This window comes from Apteryx mantelli, chromosome 1 (assembly GCF_036417845.1).
Source record: "Apteryx mantelli isolate bAptMan1 chromosome 1, bAptMan1.hap1, whole genome shotgun sequence".
NCBI classification, from domain to species: Eukaryota; Metazoa; Chordata; class Aves; order Apterygiformes; family Apterygidae; genus Apteryx; species Apteryx mantelli.
This window is the reverse complement of record NC_089978.1, coordinates 42,938,505-42,960,902: the sequence shown is the minus strand read 5'-3', so window position 1 is coordinate 42,960,902 and position 22,398 is coordinate 42,938,505. Positions and strand designations below refer to the sequence as shown.

At 35.4% G+C, this 22,398-nt stretch overlaps 1 protein-coding gene across 1 annotated transcript in view; it reads left to right on the top strand.

Annotated features, from left to right (window-relative positions):
- The window catches only part of PCDH9 (protocadherin 9), a 689,639-nt gene that overhangs the window by 429,846 nt on the left and 237,395 nt on the right, over positions 1–22,398 (top strand). The window contains exon 2 of the mRNA XM_013951329.2: positions 15,891–15,966. Coding sequence (XP_013806783.1) covers positions 15,891–15,966 — 76 coding nt within the window. The remainder of the gene's footprint in view (positions 1–15,890; positions 15,967–22,398) is intronic.

The window sequence follows — 22,398 nt, the reverse complement described above, 5'->3', positions numbered from 1 at the left end:
CAGTATGAAATTAAACACAATCACAAGTAAACATACATGTTCTTTGTGCTAGATACCAATAAAAATTGTTATTGGTACTGTTTGAAATATTTATTCTGGAGGCTGGCACAACGCACACTTTTGTCATGTTTAAGTTTAGGCAGAAAATAGGATTGAATAAAGCAGTTTTAGAGTTGCAGGTTAGGAGTTTCACACCATTATTAATGTAAGCAATATTTGGATATTAGCCTGGATAATGTCCATATCATGTAGTATATATAAATGTGCATAATCTTCCATAAATTAATACTTCCATGATTTTGGTAGTACTAATGTATATCATCTCACCTTATTACAAAATTATTTTTATCTTTGAAGAAATCTGAATTAAAAAATCTTCAAAAGTGACAGTAAAGAATAATCTGAAAACCCAGTGAGATGAGTGATCTCTGAATGTACAGAAAATATTTTGACATAATGTTTGAATTTCACAGCTTAATGACCTTTTCTTAGATTTTGTTTTGATTATTGGGAAACTAACATTTGGCTATTTCCAAACCCATGTAATAGAAGTGTTTATGCAGAATGTCCTTTTCACACCAATGCTTAGTGTCTTCCTGTGTTTATCTTCCCAAAGATGGCTTAGCTGATTTCAGGTAGAGAACTACTGGATATTACAAGGAAATGTCTAAGAGGGGAGGAGTATTTGCGATTTTTGCATGTTCTTGTTTAAAAAATATACCTTAAAGTAAAATTAAGCATCTTAAAAGTGGAAATGAGATTAAAGAAAAGAGTAGTAGATTATCGAAAGAAGTAAAGGAAGAACTGAATCCATTTTTTCTTAAGAGGCAAAATATCCTGAGAAAAAAACAGAAAACATAATGATTTAGATCCATCAAGCAGGACACACAACTAACCATGAAGCTGTTCCTGCTACCTTTGTTATTTCCCCATGGTTCTCTTGTTGTCTTTACTTCATTCAGTCTCAAATCATATTGTAAATTTTGTGGGGGAACAACATTCTTTCCTGTGTTATTTGAGTATTACCTCTCACCGTACCACTCTTCTATTTACTCCCCTGATCCAGTAGAGAGACACTGGCATTTTACAATTAAAGAAATGGAAATGAGAAACCTATTTCTCATTCCTTAAATTATAAAGTAATAAAATATTTACACTTTGAACAGCATTTGCTATCTGAGCATTCTTTTACAAACAGCATGTTCGCTTTGCCTAGTTGAAAAAGGCAGTGATCTTTCCTGCTTATCAATAAACATAAAATTGTGTTTCCCATCACTGGCAGCTGAGGGCACTGACCAGTATCGGGAGATACTGAGTACCTGGAAGAATCAGACTCCAGGTATCCGATTCTGAGTCTAATGGGAAACTTTCTGTTGATTCATGAAATCTGTCACAGAGCTGGTCTTCTCACTCCATGTCCTGTACTTTAACCACAAGATCACCCTCCATCCCCCGGGTGGGAACCACTGCTTATATCTGCTCATGTGTTAGCTTCTCTGTCATTTTCAGTTTAGCTTAGAAATATCAATGTCATGAATTCTTTAAAATGCTACTTGTCTGACCTGGCCCCTGATTTTAATTGTTAAGATTCAGGCTAGCATTCCAGATGGTGCCCTCTGCCAGGGCTGCACAAACTGGACCTGGTTGGTGTTTTGACATTCCTAAGGAAAGTGCCAGATGTTAGTCATTTTGCTTGTTACTGAATATCATTTGAGATGATATTAGCGGGCAAAGTCCTGAAGGATATTTGGCTTTATTGCTGTGGTGAATATCTGTAGCCAGTGTTATTGAATAAGCAGTTTCTGTTATGCCTGATAGTCATCTTATGGAAAAAAAGAAAAAAAGGGGGGGGGGGGAGAAGAATCAGGAAATTAGAGCACATCTGTCCTGCTTTCCCTTCCATCTGTCAACACAGGGCATGTACAATATCAATTTTTTTCCTAGTATGGTAAACATTTGGCTTCTCATTATGAAGTTAGCTATGTACAGTTTGATGCTGAATTATTCTTGTTATTTTTACTTTTGCTATTAACACAGCTATTCAGAATATGTTATGCAGAGAGTTCCTAGGTTCAGTTCTAGAGAATTTGAACTGTGTTTTTCCTATGAAATAACTATAAATAACTTTGTGTCTTTCTAGGAGCAAAGCCTGTACAGTCAAATCTTTTGCAGAATGCAAACAATGTGTTTCTCTGATCTGTTTTATATATGTTTTAGGTTGTTGTTTGCACTAGATACACAATAAATCATCAGATAGTATAGCTTTCAATAAAACCAATAACAATAAACATAATCTATGACTATTCCCATGGAAACAAATATTTTTTCAATAATAACTTATTCAAATATGGTCTTACCTTCTTTTTCCCAATTCCACTTTGGAAATCTTTCTCTTCCAAAGTAATGTCTGATACCAAAAAGACTGATCTGATGACCTGCTGCTTTCCCCCACTCCTTTGTTACAGCTGTTGCCACTGTTCCTCTGAGCAATAAAATGTGTGTTGTTTTAAGGAGCAAAGGGAGTATATCTGTCCCAAGCAGGATTTTTATGGCCATTCCATAACATGCATATCTGAGCACTGGTCAGACCTAATACAGTGCATGCTTGATACTTCAGTAGTTTGGACCATTCTGTCTTTATATGATGGAGGTATTAATGGAATAATTACCTGTTGATGAGAGCCTTACTGCAATGCAAAGCCTCCATTACCTTCTGAAAAGTAACTGCAGGATTTGGCATCTAGTGAAACATGCCTATCACTTCATACTGAAATGTTGATCTAGCCTAACATTTGACTGCACCATAATATCTTCAATAACATAAATTAGATCAAAAAGATTAGCAAAGTCAGAAATATTCAGAAGGTTGACCTTCTGACCTTTAGCTGACTAGAAAAACTTGGACTTTTATTGGCTTTGGTGGTAGTGGAGATGTTGATAGACCAATCCTAATCCCACTGAAATTCGTGGGAGTCTTTCCAGTGGCGGATTACTCCTTTGAATTAAGTTTTTATTCTTCTGTTTTTATTCTAAAAAAATGAAATTCAAGTTTGTGTGAACAATTATTAGTCAATATAGTTTTCTGTTGCAGAGACTTTCAGCCCTGAAACTGTTTTGCTTGCTCCTTTCACTGCTTTTTTATTTATTTATTTTACTAGTGATGGTAAAGTAATAATTACATCGTCTTCCTGTGCACATTCTCTCTCTTAAAAAAAATTTCAATTTTTAGATTTTCTCTGAAGTAGGTGTGGTTATCTGCCATGTTTGATCAGTTATCACCCTACCTGCAGTTTCTGTGGAAAATCTCTCAGATTTTCATATCATTGATCTGCCCACATTGAAGATCAAATCAGAGGTTTCAGCTGCACTCTTTATGTGTCTTGTCAACTTGTGAAGACTGAGATAAGATGGCTTCCAAAGGCATTAAGATCTGTGATGTATTACATACTCCGATAACACTTTAAATCCCAAAGTACCATCATTTATTTTCTTCCATCTGTCATGGTAATACATATCAGAAATGATCCTGATCTACTTATTGTGTGAGAAACTGATATCAAACAGCAATGCCAACTCAGTCCAATTTCTCCATAAATATATATAATTCATTTGAATTCTAATTGAAAAATGTGTTTTATCTGTTCTTTAGATAGCTAGTAATGTAGCATCGACCATAAAGTGTGACATAGCAGAAATATTCTTAAGCCATTGATTTTTGTTTAAATGACCTCCCTGGACTCCTTCTTTGCCTTCTCTGGAAAACACACACACGGAAGCATGGGTATATACCTACATAGTATTTATGTAAAGTGCCATTTCATTCCTTTGTGCCTGTGTGTGTTTGAACCTCTCAATTATTTGCAACTTTTTATTGTTTTTATTGAAAAAAATATTGTTGCATAAAATGTGAAACATAAATTTTGTACTTGTCAGTTTGTCTAACAAAAAGCTAGCATTTGCAAAATACATAAAAATTACCCTCAAAACATTAGTAAATGTTGGGCACAAAAGTCAGCAGTGTTTGGCTATATCTGTGTTAATAGAAGTGATTGTGTGTTGTAGGTGGAAAGTGCACAAATGAGACCATCAACCTTAAACTCTGGTATCAAAGGTGATGGCATCCAACAAATTCTGTGAAGTGAGAAATTTGCCAGTATGTAAATTAGACAAAATATGCACCAATCACTAAACACTTTATGGTGGAACTGAATATCCAGTGTCCTGTTTTCTTCATTTTTGTATACATGTAATACTAGAGAAGTCACAATTAGGCCAAGATCATATGAAGATCTGTATTCTTGAATGCATGACTTAGTGAATAAATTCCTAGTGGAAGCTAAGCAGAAGTAGATAGTGTCAGCTGACGTAAGTTCAAAGACTCCTGCAAAATCATTCTTTTAGACCAGAGAAGGAAAGACAGAAGTTCACCAGTGTGAGTTTGGTTTATCAGCACTAAGCTCAGCTGGCACAAATTAGGTTAGACCATCAGCACCAGAATATGAACAGTGGCTGTCAGACTTGTCTTTCAGCCTATTCCGAGGGGAACCGTGGCTCTGGCAGCATTTTCTAAAACTATCAAGATAGTCAGAGTTCTAGTTTTCTCTGTAACTTTTAATGTGTCAAGAGCACGCCATATGTAATTTGCGGAAAATATTAAAAACTGGACGAAGTCTAGTAACAATAGTGGTTCTTGTCAGCTCTCATTTTATTTCTACTTGAGGCCAGCAGAGAATACATTTCTTATAAGTTACTCTCACAATAAGATCTCTCACAGCTACTGTGAGAATATCTGCTGTTTTGATAGTATAGTGGTATTCCTGTCTTCTCTGTACAGGTGATTTCCATGCAGAAAGGCCTTGTTTTTTCCTCTTTCTTTTTTCAACTTGTTTGATCCTAAATGAGATTTCAGCTGCCTTACTGGCTAGGCGGCTGAAGCATGTTTTGTAATTTTCAAGAAATCCCTGTGTGGAAACTGCTTAACAAAGTTACTTTTCATTTTGCGTCTTTTATTTTGCACTATAATTTAATTTGCTGAAGGATGTTTTATAAGTTCCTAGAAAATTCTGTGAGGAAACAACAAAGTTACTCTTTATTTCATATCTTTTATTTTGCACTCTAATTTCATGTAGCAGAGATTTCTTTTCATGTAGCAGAGGTTTCTTTTTTCAGTTTCTGTAGCTTGTGTTTACATATGCAAAATGAAAAGTCCAAAGGTTTACAGTTCAGTATAGAAATACAGAAAGTTTAGAATTCTGCTCTTAGGAACATCCTGTCCCAAGTAACAAAATATGGGTGTTCATGGCAAAAATACTTTATTGTCTACTTCTTTTTCTAGTACAGATGCAGATATGTTTTACCAGAGGTGTTTTAATTAACCTATTGTATGTGCAATCAATTGTGATAATAGTTTCAAGATTAAAATATTGTGGAAATCACATCTTTCCCAGGATGCACCAGCTTAACCATATTATCCTTGACAATCATGTCAACTTTCAGCTTTTCCAGGGTGGATCCATTTATCTAACATGACAGCTATAGTGTCCATTGTGTTAATAGATGCACAGCTGCTTTCCAGAATCATTGCATGCAAAAGGTCTTATCCTCAAAGGGCAATGCTGCTGCTGTTTCTGCTTTCGGTGCTTGCAGGAGAAGACATGACTGATGACTCAGAATTAATTGTAACCCAGTGAGCTGTCAGTGACAGATACCTATTACATGCACTAGTACTAGTTCAGGAAGCAATGTTCTAATATACTATTCCCCCTGCAGCATCCCTAAATTGAGAGGCTCCTTTCTTGCCCTCCTCCCGCCCCCGCACTAATACAGGATATCCTTGGAATCGCTGTGCGAATGCAGGGCTCTTTCAGCACGTATTAATCTTTGTTTGATCCAGGAGTAATATGATCTTTTGTTAGTTGTACTTCCTCAAAATAACATAAATAAAAGTGAATATTTACATTATGATGTCAATATGAGTCCAGATTGTTTTAGACTAGGGACATTTAAAAGATGTCAATTTTTTTTTCTTTTGTTAGTTTGACTGCCTTTAAAGTCCGATGGCACAGAACTTCTTAGTGGACAGCCGGTCATTTGCTTGTGATTTTAAAGTATGTTTTTCTTCCTCTTATATAACACAATTGTAAACCAAATATTCAAATCCTGAGTTTAGTTTTAATATAGAGTGAGGGCTGCATCCCCCTGGACAAAAGATTGTTACCTTTACACAAGAGCCATGGCCTGCTTGATTTCCGAGGTTATATGCCATGCTAAAGAACGCTAATGTAAATGGATTTTTGTCAGCTCATTGTTTTTCCTAAAGATCACTGGGAAGTTTCCTGCTTCCTAGTACTACATAACTTTGCATTTCTGCTGTAGTGACTGACAGTGATAAAAGCATAAATGTACAGCACTTCTGTAACACAGTAATTGGCAGCTTTGCCAATAAGATGCAATATCAAGAACAATTATTGACATGATACCATGCCATACCACATTACTCAATACAATTAACAAACCTCAGTTGATGGCATACTTCTATAACTCATTAAATAACTATAAACATATTTTATGCTGATATCATAAATATAACTACAAATATAATGGTCAAAATTTTCACTATTTTATGATGTGTATAAGATCATAATAGGCTTTCTTCTTTTAGAAGCAGGCTACAAATTATCTACATTCCTCGGATGGGAAAATTTCTCAATTGTTTTTTCTCACATTTAAAAATGTAATTTATAGGTAGAATAAAGTCCCCTCAAATTTATTACCTTATTCATGTTAATGAAGCCAGAGGAGTTTTATGGAATGTAAATCAGAGAATAATTTATTATTATAATTAAACTTGAAAAATTTCAGCAACAGCTGTTTCTACATTTTAATAGTTCATATACATTATTGATCAACACATGCTTTTACTAATGTAAAACTTCTGAGAGTGTAGAGAAGTTATGCTAGTTATAGTTATAATTGGAACAGTGCTTCTGCAATGGTTCTTCAATTGAGTGCACTGATAATGCGCATTATGTGTCTTCCTAGGAGGAGCTCATCACCAAAATCAGACTAAACAGAAATAGATTGAAGATCATTGAAATCTTTAAATAACTAAAGATCACATAAAATATAATTCTATTTTAACTGAATTGTTTATACGTGAGTTTCTTTACATGCTGTAATGCAAATAAGCTCTTTTTATAAAACATGCCAGAGTAACAGATAAGTCAGTTCACAGTCAGTGCGGTATCTTGTTGTCAGTGAGATCCATTTCTTCATGGTGCTGTATCCTAATACTTAATGGCAGCTAAAATTTTGAGTGTTTGGTATCCAAAGTCAGGTACCTAAACAGTTACAAATGTAGTGCAAGATTCATCTTTTCTTACTGGTAAGCTAACTTTGAAAAAACTGGATTTTATGTCTCTCTGATGTCAAAGAATATAACAATGGATTATCAATGAGATTAATCTTTCTTGAATTCAGTGTTCTAATAGTTAAATGTCTTAAGTTAATCTATTCAACTGTAGCCAATGATAAAATATAGATACCTCAAGAAGGCATTTTACCTTATCGTTCTTAGAATGCTTTTTTTATGGCATGAATGTCTCACTAGAGCTGCCTCTCTTCTCCATTGACTGCAAAAGGTGTTTAGACCGCTATCCTAGACTACATACTAATTTTTAAAAAGTACGTACAAAATTATTGCATTTTTAATGAATTATTATTTTCCCCAGAGTTTCTGGTAAGAAGCACTTGATAAATATAGTGAATTATAGTTTACTATCTAGTAGCAATTTGGGTTAATAATATTTCTGAACATTTGCTAATGCATTAGCTGAGCTGTCTACTGCTAGTTGGTTATTTTCTTTTATGTTTTATTCTGTACAGCAGTCTCCATCTCTTTCCCCCACATACCTTTCCAGACATGTGAGATAATAATTTGCCTAATCGTGGGTCTAGAGCTGATTTCCTGAGTCTCAGACAATTAATTGGGGGGGGGGAGGGGGTGGTATGGGAGGGCTGTTAAGACTGAAATTGTTGAAAATTTATTAGTATTTTATCTAACTCCCAAGTTGAGCAAGGTAATATTCTGATTTAGATTAGATTAAATTGTACCACTCAGCTTTCTTGCTGGGTCAAATTTACCTTGCAGTCAAGATGATTATAGATAGATGGCTGCACTTATCAGAAAAAGGAGTATTCACTTTCTAATTGAATATTAGGAAGGCAAAACTTGAATTAAAATAAATGGTAGTGCTGTGTTTAGTGTCTTTAGTTATAAGCTTGCCAGTATTTCCATTGTCTTACTAAAAAAAAAAAAAGAATCTGAATAAAACAGGAATAAAGCACAAAGACTGTAGTTTCATGAGATATATTAAAAGAATGTCGCTACATAGAAAAGAGAGAAGGTGTTAGTGCCACAAATGATTGGAACCACAAGTTTTGACTGCAGGTGTTTCTGTATTCACTGTCTGACTGCAAAGCTAAAATAACATCCCAACCAAAGGGGCTGTTTGTTCCCCACGCTTAAATGTGCTTGGGACCATCCAGCGCTGGTTTCCTCCCTGGAGAATGGGTAGACTGTAGCTGAGGTCTGACAGCACCTCTGAAGAAAAGGCCAGTCACCTGCTTACCACTGTGGCCTAAGCAGTTGGAGAGATTTAATAGGTGATAGTATTTATGGTTCCTCTTGATATATTATAGTGTAATTTACTGAATTATGTGGAATTTTAGTACCACGAATTAAGTGGAAGAAATCTAATAATTATCTGGTGTGTTCTGCAATTAATACCACCACTGTTACCTTAGGGGGAAAAATAAGTGAATGCCTGACTAACCACCCAAGCTGCGTAGATGGTATGAAGTTGTGGCATGGTATAAAGCTGTAGCATGAAGAAGCAGCATGAATTCCCTTTTCTTTTCCCTTCCTTAGTTTAGCCTGAGAGACTGCTGGAGCCCTTGTCCACCCTGTCCCCTTGGTTCTGCAGGTGACAGATCTGGGTGGGCAGGAATGAGGGGCTATCCCATGACACAAGCAGGATCTGAGATGTAGGAGTGCTGTGGGGACTGCAGCAGTGAGTCTCGTTTACGTGTGGCCAAGACGAAAGACGAAGAAACCCATTTCCCTCTTAGCAAATTGCGGGGATCTATTGTACAATGTGTACGTAACACAGAGTTGAGCCAAGATTATTTGGGAGAAGCAAAGGAGCCTTTCACAAAGCAAGTAGAATGGTTTTATCTCTGATTCCAATCCTCTTGTGAGCTCGAGTGAAACAGGGAGGAGGAAGGTGTGTATAAGTGATCACTGGGCTGGGTTATATGAATCCTTATTTGAGGGGATTTGTGCCCTGCCAGCAGGATACGTAATACACTTTCAAAAAAAGGTCGCAGTCCAGGAGTGATTTGTTGGTGATTCACCTTTCCAGTTTGGGAAAGAGAAGGTAGAGTGTAGATTTTAAGAGGCTTTCATTAAGTGAATCAGACTTTAAAAAATATATAACAAACTGTTGTTTATTTATAAAAGCAGCAATCAGTGCAGCAATCATATGTTAATTCAGAGACCTTGCCAGTTCTTTCTGTGGAGCAAATACAAACATAAGTATTTGTGTGTAAGTCAGTCCACTGGTGTATTTTAATTTAAAAAGAATCTCCTTATCCCAGATCACTTTATCAGAAAGGAAGGGTTTTAACTATAGCTTGCTAAAACTGGATTTTAAGTGTAGTGGTGACCGGTAGATTTTTTCTCCTCCCCCTTAAAACTGATATTAATCTGGTTTTGGTGACTTGACTAAGCAAGGGAAAAGAAAAGGGAATCCATGCTTCTTCTTCATGCTACAGCTTTATACCACGTATATCAAGTTTACAGGCTTGATCTCATCACAAGATTATATCTGTGTTTTAATCCATGAACCAGGAGCCTGTGTTTTGATCAAGAGAGGCACAAACTTTTTCAAACAGACATTTTCCACAAAGGACCTCAAAAGAAGCATGGTTATTTCCTGCATCTTCACAACATTTTCTCAAACTTGTACTCAGACAATATTTTCTTCCTCATCACCATTTCATAAGCTTTCTACAGTGTTTGTCTACTGTTTTCTCTTGATCTTATTTTAATAGGTTTCTTCTCTGCCTTCTTTATTCATGAGTGGGGTGTAAGTTGCAGTAAAATATAACATGTATAGATTCTTGTTTCTTTTCCATAAAAGTATATTGTTTTTCACGTTTCATTTTTGAGCCTCCATACCTTGAATAATTTTGTTCTGCTGCTAGAAAAATATTGCCAGAAAGTATTTTTCTTTGTTTTTCTTTTGTAGTGCTCTTTTGTCACCAGGATACAAAGTATGACATAATAGTTCAGACAGAAAAGGGAAAGAATTTCTGTTGATGCAAATCTTTTCCACATTTGAAGCGAAAGATCTAACATATATTGAAGATGTGTCAAACATATGGCCCATTCTGTGCAGCTTAATTTTGCTTGGTGTGAGTGACATGGTTTGGTGACTTTTTCTTGTCTGGAAAAAGCAATAATCAAGTCTCTTAAATTAAAACTATAATGAGTGGAGACCTGGGCATTTTGTCTGAAGTACTTGCTTTGTAAACTCAAGAACCAACTCAGTTCAAATTTAGCAGGTTGTCCTTGTAACAATCCAGTGTAGAAATGTTTTTTTTAATTGTAGCTTGTTTTATAACAATGGATAGGATCTTTTCCCAATTCCGTTACTGCGAGACATTCAGAAATGGAACATTAGTATAATTATTTCTTGGACCCCTGATTAGTAAAAACAATACAATAATTGTATAAAGCTTGAAAGTCTAATTTTCAGAATAAAACAATCTTACCACACAAAAGCTCCTCTTAATGCAGATTTCATAACTGCCTACAGTCTGGTAGCCATCATTCAGGTACATAATTAGAAGTAAAATGCATTTTAGACGCCTGAACACAATGGAAATCACTGAACAGTTTTGAAAACTAGTCCCTATACTTCCTACATTACATCTCTGTCTGCAACACGGCTTGTAACTCCTCTCTCATAGGACACTTCAAGCACTCAACAGCGTTTGCCATAGTCTTTCCTTCACTCAAGATTTTCAGTACACAGGTCAACCAAATAGTTTACACTATTAGCAGCCGACTAGCTGCCTGTGAATGAGGGTTCCTTTGAAAATGGGGCAAGAGAAAACAGCTCAGTCTCACAAGCAACACCCAAACCTCACTGGTATCATGGAGAAAGCCATGCAAAATTCCTACCGATTCTTTTATTTAAGTAAGGATTTCAGGTTCGTAATTTTAATTCTCTGTGACACTTTCTAACACAATAGATTTGTATGGAATAAAATTACAAATTCTGCTATCAGAATACATTTTAAAAAGCTAGTACTGTGGGAAATAAAGTACTTAGGTACAACTTATTATATTTTGAGACTAGTGTACAGCTTTGGAAATTACGAAACTACTCCAGATATTTCTAGCTTTTTTTTTTTCCAATTAAAATTTCTCATATCAAGGCAACAAAAGTGAGAAAAATATGACAGAAGAATATGTGGAAGAAAAAAAAGATAAGCTGTGACTAAGATGTAGTTTTGAAATGTTTTCAATATCTCCAAAGAAAACATTGTAGTGAAGAAAAATGCCATATGCTCTAGCAAGTGCAATTTCTACTTTCCTGTATCTGAAGAATAAGATTAGGAATATTCCTGCCCTCTCAACCTCAAAAAAAGGCATTTTATTGATATTTCCATTGGCATATTGAAGATACTACAGCTATTATTTATATCCAGTAATTTAGAAAATTACAGTTGTTAGAAAGTGCTAGGTATGTGGTGGTTTCTTGGGGTTTCAGTGGGGTTTTTTTGGTTTTGGGTTTGTATTTTTTTGGTAGTGAGAAAGAAGCAGCTAGGCCAGTTTCATGTGTGGTTGATCTGCTATAATTTTGCTGTTACTATGATTAAGAAGAGTATCGGCTGGCTGACCACCTGATCTGAAACATCTCCAGAAAAAAAAATTGCATTCCTATTGCACTTGAACTGTCCCTTTATCAGCACCAGAGTTTGCTATCCTTTATCACTATCTAAGATACAGAATTAGTTCTTCTCTGTATCACTTGTGGGTGTGAAATCATGCTTTGCCTGGCTGAGCTTTATAGAATCTGCTGCAGTAGATGATTATTAGAAGAATGATTCAATGACTCTGATTCCAATTTTTTTCCTGATTTTTAACACTCAGCCCAGGTTCAAAATGTATTGAGTCAAATTGTCCTGGCTTATAAATTTAAATTGCATTGAGACCAGGTAAAATCATGTTGTTTCAACTGAGTTTCCCTTTTGGTTTTGGCAATCACATAAAAAGGATATGATTTTTTTCTGATTAAAATAGAGATTGGATGTTTTTCATGACATAAAGGAAACCCATACATTACTTTTTTTCCTCCCCTCCCCCAGTGATGATTTAGGACTGAATATGTCACGGAGCTCAGACTTGAATTTTGGCCAAGTGGTGTGTATCTGAACCTTAACCCCACCCCATTCTGTATGCAATCTTACATATGCTATACCATAATTAAAATCATAACTGCTTGTTGTTATTGATCCCAGTGTTGTACCTACTATAAACCTCATTACTCAGAGTAACTTGATTCTGTTTTTTAGTAAAAAAAAATTCAAAGCTGCATCTGGTTAAGTGAAATATAAATATAAACATAGTGTAAGCAGGTTGTGGGATTTTCTTCCAAAAGAAGAGTCCCCAATCCTATAGTAAAAGAAAGAAATTCAATTTGATTTTGAGAAAGCATTGTGAATGCAGTACATTTAGAGCACGTGTTTATTTTAGGCTTATGATGTGTCTGAGGAGTCTGGAAGGGAAGGACAGTCTTGCGGTCTAGCTTGCCTAAGTCTCCTGGACACTTTGGAGAGTGGTGGGAGGCATTTCCACCCCTGTTGTAGCAGCTGATTTAGCTGGATCAGCTGGCTCTCCAGCAGATTGACAATCTTCTCTTTCAAGTGATTTGAAATGGCTAAATTAAGCATTTGCTTTAAGTATCTCTTTGTAGAACGATCTTTGCCCTTACTGTTTCGATGACATGGCTTAGTCTTGAGTTTCTTGCCTGGCCACATGCTGTCTGTTCATCATCTTTGAAACTGGATCAGTGTTTACCTGACCTTTAGATATTTTTATAATTCTTCATGATCTGTGGGGTCCTCAGGGAGAGAGGCTCAGAAAGCCATATAACCAAACCAAGCTTTTTTTTTTTTTTTTTCTTCCTTATCCCTTAAAGATTGAACTTAAAAATTATAGGACTATCAGCTAAGGAGTTTCCACTATTAGTGTTAGGCCTGTGACTTTTTACTGGCTGACTGGTAGCCTGTCAATGTAGACTCACGGTAGATTTTGGCTAGTATGAGGAGGTTTTTTCGTAAAACAAAGGCATTATTTTTGCTACATAACTTATGAAATTTTGGACATTCTTTCTAATTATATATTTTCTGTTTATTTGGGTGGCTAATTTATTACAGAGATTTAAGTATTATGCATAATCTTGAATTGACATTTTCATCTCACCCCTTATTTTAATAATTTATTTTCTCAGTCGTTCATATTTTCTAATGAATTTTTTTAGTTCAAAACAATGAAAACGATGGTAATTTCCTTTTCCTCTGCTGCTTACTGTTTTTACTATTGCTATAAATTCTTATGTTGGAAAAAAAACAGAACTCTACATCTGGGTTACTAGAAATAAATATAGGAAGAGGAGATTTTAAGTTGTGTGGTTAAGTGTATTCTTGTTCTGTTCATATTCAAAGGAAAGAATCATCTAGTAATATAAAAATATGTTCAGGGTTGCAGCGCCAGAATGAAAAAGTTTTAAGAAAAAGTGACAAAGTATGAGGTAAAAGTTTCCTCAGTCATAATATATAGAGTTAGATCTTCACCTGATGTAAAGTAATACAGCTCAATGACTTCAGAGGATCTATTTGGTTTTGCTGCAGCTGGGTTCTAAACCTAAAGCTAGGAAAGGAACTTAAAAGCAAAATACTAATTACAAAATCATAGCCAAGAGCAAACAGTATCACATTTATTTCTATACTGAATTACACAGTAATCCAAAATTGACTTAATGAACTATCTGTGTCCACCCAAGGGAAATTAATAAAAAGAAGCCTGGTAGAGGATATTGATCATCATGTAAAATAGTAGTAATTACCATAAACAAATAGTTTTTAATAAGTAAACATACAGTCGGTGCTCTAGGTTTTTCTCATCTTAAAAAAAGAGAGTGGAAAAAAAAAAAGAGAATCAGGGCCTGATGCTTTTTCCATTCACTTCAGAAAGATTATTTGGATTTTGGGATGGGATACAGGTCACTTAATTTTAACTACTTAAAAATAGGTATCTAGTGTAAGATACCTATTGCAATATCTTCCTGATGCTCCTTTCTCTATGGACTGTGTAGAGATCTTGAATGATAAGCTTAGGCATAACCCCTAACCTTTAGATGGTTAATAATAACTGATAAGAAAGTCACCACTAAACCAGAGTTGTTAAGCTTAATGCAAACTTTGTGAATGTCTTCCTCATTCTAAACGAACCAGATCACTCAGGCTCCCTACTGCTGAAAGTCATTTTTGAGGGAAGATATGCTTAACTTAATTTAACCAATCTCTTGAGATGTTCTTGAACTAGTTGTTTCCAGTGCTTCAGAGATGCAATATTCTGACCCATGAAGTGCTGTTACATTCCTTTCATGAATCCCACAGTCACTGTTTTTAAACAGTTCACAGCAGTGCTATCGGCTCTGCAGCTCGTGGGGAGTCACTGACTCAGTCTGTGGCCACAATCCACAAAGTCAAGCTATTTCTCTAGACGAGAGATTCAAAATCAGTTATGTTTAACTAAACCAACTGTACGCTGTGGATTTTTTTTTTCTTTTTTTGAGTCAAATTCCCTGCTTTTTTCTAAGAGGTTCAGGAAAATTTGTAATTCTGGCTCTCATATACTGTTGCTTTGAACAAAGTACTCGTTTTTATTTTTATTTCTCTTACCAAAGTGATGATGGCTTATTCCATCTTTGCATTCTATGAATCTTTGCTGACCATTGTGATTTCACAGGTATATTATCAATGCTAAATATCCGTATTAGTTAGAAAACTGATATCAGTTAAATATCCGTATAGATATATATCTTTCTATTCCTGGAAGATGACAAAAAAAAATAATTATTGGTTTATTGGTTTTTTCCAGTATGAACAGTGATAATAAAGGTTTTTACATCAGAAGTTTATCTACTTTTTACATTTTCCGATGTTGTTTGCTGTTCGTAGCATAGTTTGCACAGGTTTCTGCTTCTCAGAATAAGTTTTTATAGATCATGCTTTTAAAATCATAAGAAAGAAACCTAAATGTCTACTGATCACTTTCTTATGGGAAGCTTACTTCACAGATGAGCATGTGGAGACCTTTGAAATTTTGCTGTCCTGCCTGCCATCTTCCCTGGGTTGCTCTAAAGGCAAGCAAAAAGAAAACAAACAAACAAACAAACTGACAAACAAAACCAAGAATAACAAGAACAATAAATTAGTATTTATGAGGCGATTGTTATTCTTGGTTTTGTTTGTCATTTGTTTTGTTTTGTTTTTTTCTTTTTCCAGGAATCTATTTGTATTTAACAAGTTTAAAAAAAGAAAAAAGAAAAGAAAAGAAAAGAAAAGAAAAGAGTCAGGAGAACAGAAAGAAGAGCACTAATCAGCGTGTCCTGTGCTCTTCTTTGTAGTCCCAGCGCCGTGTTACATTTCACCTCCCCGATGGCTCCCAGGAAAGCTGCAGTGACAGTGGTCTGGGAGACCACGAGCCGGTGGGTGGTGGAACCCTGATCTCACACCCTCTCCCTCTGGTTCAGCCACAGGACGAATTCTACGACCAGGCCTCACCGGACAAGAGGACTGAAGCTGACGGCAACTCTGACCCCAACTCTGGTGAGTCGCTGCCAATGCTCTGCTCGTTTTCCTTCCTTTGGTAACTCGCTAACGGACGTCTTCGTTCCTTTACAACAGTAGAGATGTCTGCAAGCACATGCATGAAATTCAGTCGTATTAGTTCATCACGCTTGGTAGCATAGATAGCGTGGTTTGTCTGAAATACCTTATGTTATAATTTTGACTGTAGAAACAAAAACATGTTCGATGAGAAAAAAACAGCTACAGACAGAATGCACAGTGAGTGAGAAAGGCTGGGAGGAAGGACATCGTACAAGGTAACAAGCTTTTCTTGGTAGCTGTTTGCAGTGTTGTTTGTACTTAGCTTTGCACTTCATTTTAGGAAAGTCCTTCTAAATGCACATTTAAAGATCAAGGACATGTAGGCTGCATGAGCTATTAGGCTAACCTTGGAAGCAGTAAATCAACGAAGTGCTGAAAAATGCAACAAATTCAGATTTCTGTAACATACACATAATTCTCCCTTCTAATGGCAAGGTATGCAGAACTTCTTTGTTAGCTTGGAGTGGCAGGGTGTTTTGCTTTTTGGAACTATTGGATATGCATTTTTATAAAAATATTAAGCATGTGCAGTTTGCCGGGTTTGGAAAATTTTTCCTTTCTTCCCTTTTCCTTCTCAATAGTAGATTTACATTATGGTGGTGTTTATGACGGTCAGTACTAAAAGATGAAGTGAGGTCTTTACCAATACTATAACTAATATTTTGGCATGGAGACTTGAACATGCTGAAAACTGGAAGAAGGCAATAAAATTGCCAGTAACCATCTTGTTAAGATTTCTGTCTAGAAGGTGGAGACTCAGGTTAAAAGTCTTTTCTGTGCTCTTGGAAGGTAATTGAACCTATGTTCTCAAACATCCCAGGAGTACAGGAATTAGTTTCTCCCTCTGGCATTTTTCCCTTTTGTATAGAAGATTAAATTGTCACTGGGCCTGTATAACCTGAAGGAGAGAAAGTGGCCCTGGGATCTGATGCACAAAATTCAAGTCCATGTTCTCATTCAGGCAGAGCTGGATCTGAATTACGACATTTAAATTATGGTGGATGAGAATGCTTACTGTAGCATATTGATGGTAGAAGCATTTTTCCCATACATTTTAGGGGAGGACAGAGAGGGTGTGTTGTGGGAAATTATATGTAGAAAACTAACTGAAAACCGTTAGGTTTTGTTGGGGTTTCTTTTTTTCTTTTCCTTTTCTCCTTTTCCTTTCCTTATTTTATTTTCCTTTTTTTTCTGAATATGACACCTGCATTTTTTTCCCCCTAAAGCCAGAAATGTTGTTTGAACTACCCAAAATCGGTAGAAACACAAAGAACCCTAATAAAGTAGCAACTATGAATGAGTTGACTCTGGAGCAAGAATGTATGTCTGTTTAAGAAAGTGAGGAGCTTAAGTGGAATTATCCTGTTAATTCTCTGACCACATATGAGACATGTAAAAGATTTAATAAGATCAGAGAGGAGTTTTAAGGAAGCATTACCTGTTGGCACTGTCACATTGACTTCGTGGAGTCTGAGTTGCACATCTCTTCAGAATGTAGCATAAAAATTCTCCAAAAGATTTGGGAAAAATATGCTCAATAAACTTCATACCACATTATTAAAAATATGTTTATATAAATTCTGTGTCAATCACATTGTGCAAACATGTAGTATATTAATCATGAATGATCTATTCATCCCTAATACGGTAATAGAAGATGAGTCAGAGTGAATAAATGTTCTTAAAGCCTACATGGAAGGTTTTAACATGTATGTAGCTATACCCGGTTTAGCCTTGGGGATGCTAAATTCATGGTAAATTTATGAAAATCTAACCATCAAGCTGTACCGATGATTAGTGAAGCATTGATGTACAGGCTTTTGCTTTTTAACAGACTGAATTAAAACAGACATTGGTGTAGTGCATTCTATATCTCATCAAATATCACCGACTAAGAAGGGAATGATGTGGTCATTACTGTGTCAGAAATAGTCCTAGGAAAACCCAGGGCAGAAAAGGAGTGATGCTTCCCATTAGATGGTTTTGGCTTTTATGTCTTATTCAGTATTCAGTTATTGCTTAGGCATTGTGTCAATAGTTATTTTGCTACTGGAGGCACAAGTTTTTGGATGAGATATGAAATGGAGTTTAAAGCAGTTTATGGTTATTGAAGATCCTGTGGCAATTTTCAGAAGAGTAAAAATGTTAGCTGGTGATTGGGCAGAATTACTGTGTGGGTATTTACATATGGTTATGGTTAAAATAACTGATGTGGTGTCATTTCAATGTAGTATTTAACACTTCTAGTCTGAATTTTTAGTCCTATTGTTGTGGAATGTGGAATAGTTGTTATATTTAACACTAGAGGTAGTTTAATTTCAGTGGCTGTTTAAAGGATTGCTGTTTATGATAATTCTATGGGCGTTCTAAGGTCAGAGATACAGCTATGAAGTATGGAAAAATTCTTAGAGTATGTGAATATTGGTGGATGAGATCGCTCCCATGCTTGTGATCACCTTATTAATAAAGCAGTGAGCTATGTCTTTATGCATATAAAAGATGACTTAGGTAGGCATTATGATATGCATTTTTAGCCATTGTTTTTGATAAAGCTAAGTATAGAACAGTGAGTCAAAAACTTGGCCTTCCACCATTGTCCACCACATATGTGATTTACAGTTGTGAAATCTGCACAGAACAGGTACAAGAATGATACAAAATCAGTGATTCATCTATATTTACTTTGTACTGTACAAAGCACAATATAAAGGATTTAATTAGTCTTTTAAAAAGAAACAGTATTTTCACTGCTGTGGAGGTGTCATGCATGCCTAACTCTCCTCCCCCCACCCCCCCCAAAAAAAACAAAAAACCGACAACTAAGTATTTGAGAAAAAATAAGTAAAACCAGTATTTTCTGTTGGAAAGGCTCATCACTTTTGTCTTAAGAGATGATTTAGGCATGTAACATTTCCCCCAAATCAGTCAGATGATCCATCAAAGTTGCATTTTTTAAACTAATAATCTGTTCTCCCCTTTGCCTCAGAACTTGCAAAAATTTTTCATATTGTAGTTAAATGAGATGGCCTGTAATAAAATTATCATATAATTATCATTGAAGAAAGTTGCATATATATTTTTGAGATTATAGCTTAAAATCTTCATTTTCAAGTAGTACTTATTTGTGTTTTAAAAATATTCCTTTTTAACTCAAAAAATCTTAAAAATAATGCAGCTTAATTTTTCATTTATACTGTGCATTTTACTGCTTTTTAAGTTCTCAGTTAACAGAGAAAATTTGGTGGCCAATGCCATTAGTTTCTACTAAATTTCCATTTCATATTCCCATGTACATGTATTGCTGCAAATTTTGGATGATAAATGGTGCAGAACAGCTTTTTTTATTTTGTTTTTAAGAGTTTCAAGAGAAAACAAAGTGCTCATGGGAGTATTTTCTAATGATCTCCAAGAACAAAATATGCACAAAAAATATAGATTTGTCCCTCCAGTATTTTTCTCACAGTTCATTCTAAGTAAAGGTTTGGTTTAGTTCATTGGAGTATGATGTTATTCTTGATAGTAAAGTCCTTGCCTCATGGTGAGAACAATTTTTGTTAATGGCTTTAATGCTCAGTGACTTGTGTGGTTTATTATTGTACACTGTGAAGCTGTGTAAATAAAAATGCAGCCATTATTTCTTGATATTAGTATTTTGCTTTTTTAATTCTGTTTGGAACAGTGACCAAAGCCAAGGTTTTGAAAACCTGAAATGTGAGAAAATGAGTTAAAAGTCTCACACAACTTATCACACAAAGGTATGAGTAACATGACTGTTATATTTTCTTGGCATCATTAGCTTTTGCAGAAACACAAGAGCTACAATTACATGATTTAATGAAAAAAACATACACAGTAAGAGCAAATTCATCTGGATAATCTTAAAACTGCAATCTTTCATGCTGGGAGAGACTGAAGCGGAGAGATATTGCAAATACTAGCATTGTCAGCCACACACTGTCACTGTGGTTATGAGGGAAGGGGAACAAGACAGAAATAAGAAGTAGGAAATAAAATTAACAAGAACTTTAATCGTGACGTGCGTAGTCCAAGTTTGGTTCACATCACTTAAACCTGTCTTCTTTGTATAGACTCAGACATATATATATTTTTTTTCCTGAAGGTTTCATTCAGTTCCCTCAGAGGTCTTTTCCATTTCAGACTTGCATGATCAATATCAACTGATTGTCAAAAGACTATGATGTTAACCTGGCAGGTGAAACTTCCATATATTCCACATTTATCACATTTGCACACTGATATGTTGCTCACTGATGGAAGAATTCTTATAAAGCAATCTATTGTGTTTAAAAAACAGCATATTGCTACACAGTGACACCAGCACTGTGGTTTTGTTATGCATTATTAAATGATAACAACAACAAGTAATTCAAATTTACTACAGGAAGTCTCATTATTCAAGAGTCATGATTGTGATGATTTAATTTTGCATACAATACTGATTTGTAAGGCAAGCCTTGGGTATGCTACTAAGTTCTGCTGCATTTAAAACCTTGCTGACCATGACTTTGCCAGAAGCATGGGCCAAGAGAAATGGAAAGCAGCATAATGGTACCTGACTACAATGTTTGTCACCATGATCACCAATAATAAGACCAAAGAGAAAAACTGTAGTGTTAAAAATATGGGGAAAAAACAAAGCATATACTGAACAAGGAGAGACTGCAGTTTCTTGGAAAAAGTTTGTGAATAATCTGAACTAAAATATATATATATATATTTGGACAGCTGTACATGCTTTGGTGTGTGGAATGCTAACCTGATGTGTTCTTCATATGAGCACTATCTTTTGCGTTTAAAAGGTGTATATTACACTTCCTACAAAAGCTAAAGGAAGATATTCCAAAGATGCCTCAGTTGATGAAAGTTCTTTACCTCTCAGTATGTCAGATATGAATGTATAAAACATCACATTTCTTTAGAACCTAAAAAAAAAGTCACTGTAAAATTGCATTTACCAGTGTGACTTTATCACATCTCTTATTACAAAAAAAAGGCTTTGTTTAATGATTTTTAACATATATATCAGCAAGTATACTGTTAACAGAAACGTCTTGTTTTATCATCAGTTCCATTAAAAGTGTACAGGAGTCTGGTGTAGTTTCATGTGAATTGTTTCTTCAGTAGTTATTCAAAAGAAAACTATGTTTTGTTTGCCAGCAGTCAGGCGCTATGCTATTTTTCATTGCTTAAAGTGTTATTTTCATCAGCATCAAACAAAACCTTATTAACGGAGTGTTCTTCCTTTGGTGTGATTTAGTAAAGATTGTCAGGGGCTCAAATTTAGATAGAAATTGTTAACATATTGCAGGGTTTCATACAGCAGAGTTGTGTGCTAGAAATGTGGGAAGGAAAAATGTGCCTCCTAGTGTAAAGAAGGGGGAATATGTACTTTCATAAAAATGCTTGATAAATCACATTTTGATAGCTGCAAGCTGTGGATGTGATTCATTTTTCTTCAAAGAGATAAAGAGGAATAGCATATATTTAGTGGAGTATTGGAACAGCCCTGGGGAGAAAGCCTGCTATACACTGTGGATGAGTCTATGTAACAATTCCAGTGGTTTAAAACCAGACAGAAATATAATATTTATGTCCTTTGATATGTGTTTATGAAGCTAAGTAAATGCTTGCCTAATTTCTACACCTCATTAATAAATAGTATCAATATATGTTACATAACACAGAGCAATAACTTTATAAAAACAGTGAGCTGAGAAAAAACTGTAATCAAATCACTGTGTTTTAAAGGTCATCCCTCAACATCAAATTAAGTGAAAGATTCCATTATGCCCTAAGCAATTACATAAAAATTCCAAAGCATTTCCATACTCTTGGAAGTTGTGTTATAATGCTATCAATAACACTATTTGTGGCTTCTTTTTTATTTCCAGTACATTACAAATTATGTGGATAAATGTGGCTGATAAATACCTGAGTTCCCACATTTTAATAAACATAATGCGACAGTGGTTTAGTGAAATGTATCAGGGGTATTAAATCATGCTATAATTCCAGTAATAAGTAGGAATATCTCTGTGGCAGTGGTTTAATTATGATTAAAGTTCAGAGTAATGGCAAGACTGTCTTGTATTACACTTGGTCATATGATGGGGTCCCATGTGGCGAAGCTAAGCCTTTCATGCAAAGCGCTTTGGTTTTGCAGTGTCACTATCATTATACTCAGTGGGTGATGATGGTTTAACCTTGCAGGCTATTCCCTCTGCATAATCCTGTCTTTCATTTGCTGCCTCAAAAGTTGCTTGTCACGCTTGGCAATATTGGAGTCCACAGCTGAACATGCACATCCGAAGGTGTAGGGAGGAATGCTTCTCTGCTAATGCTTTCTCT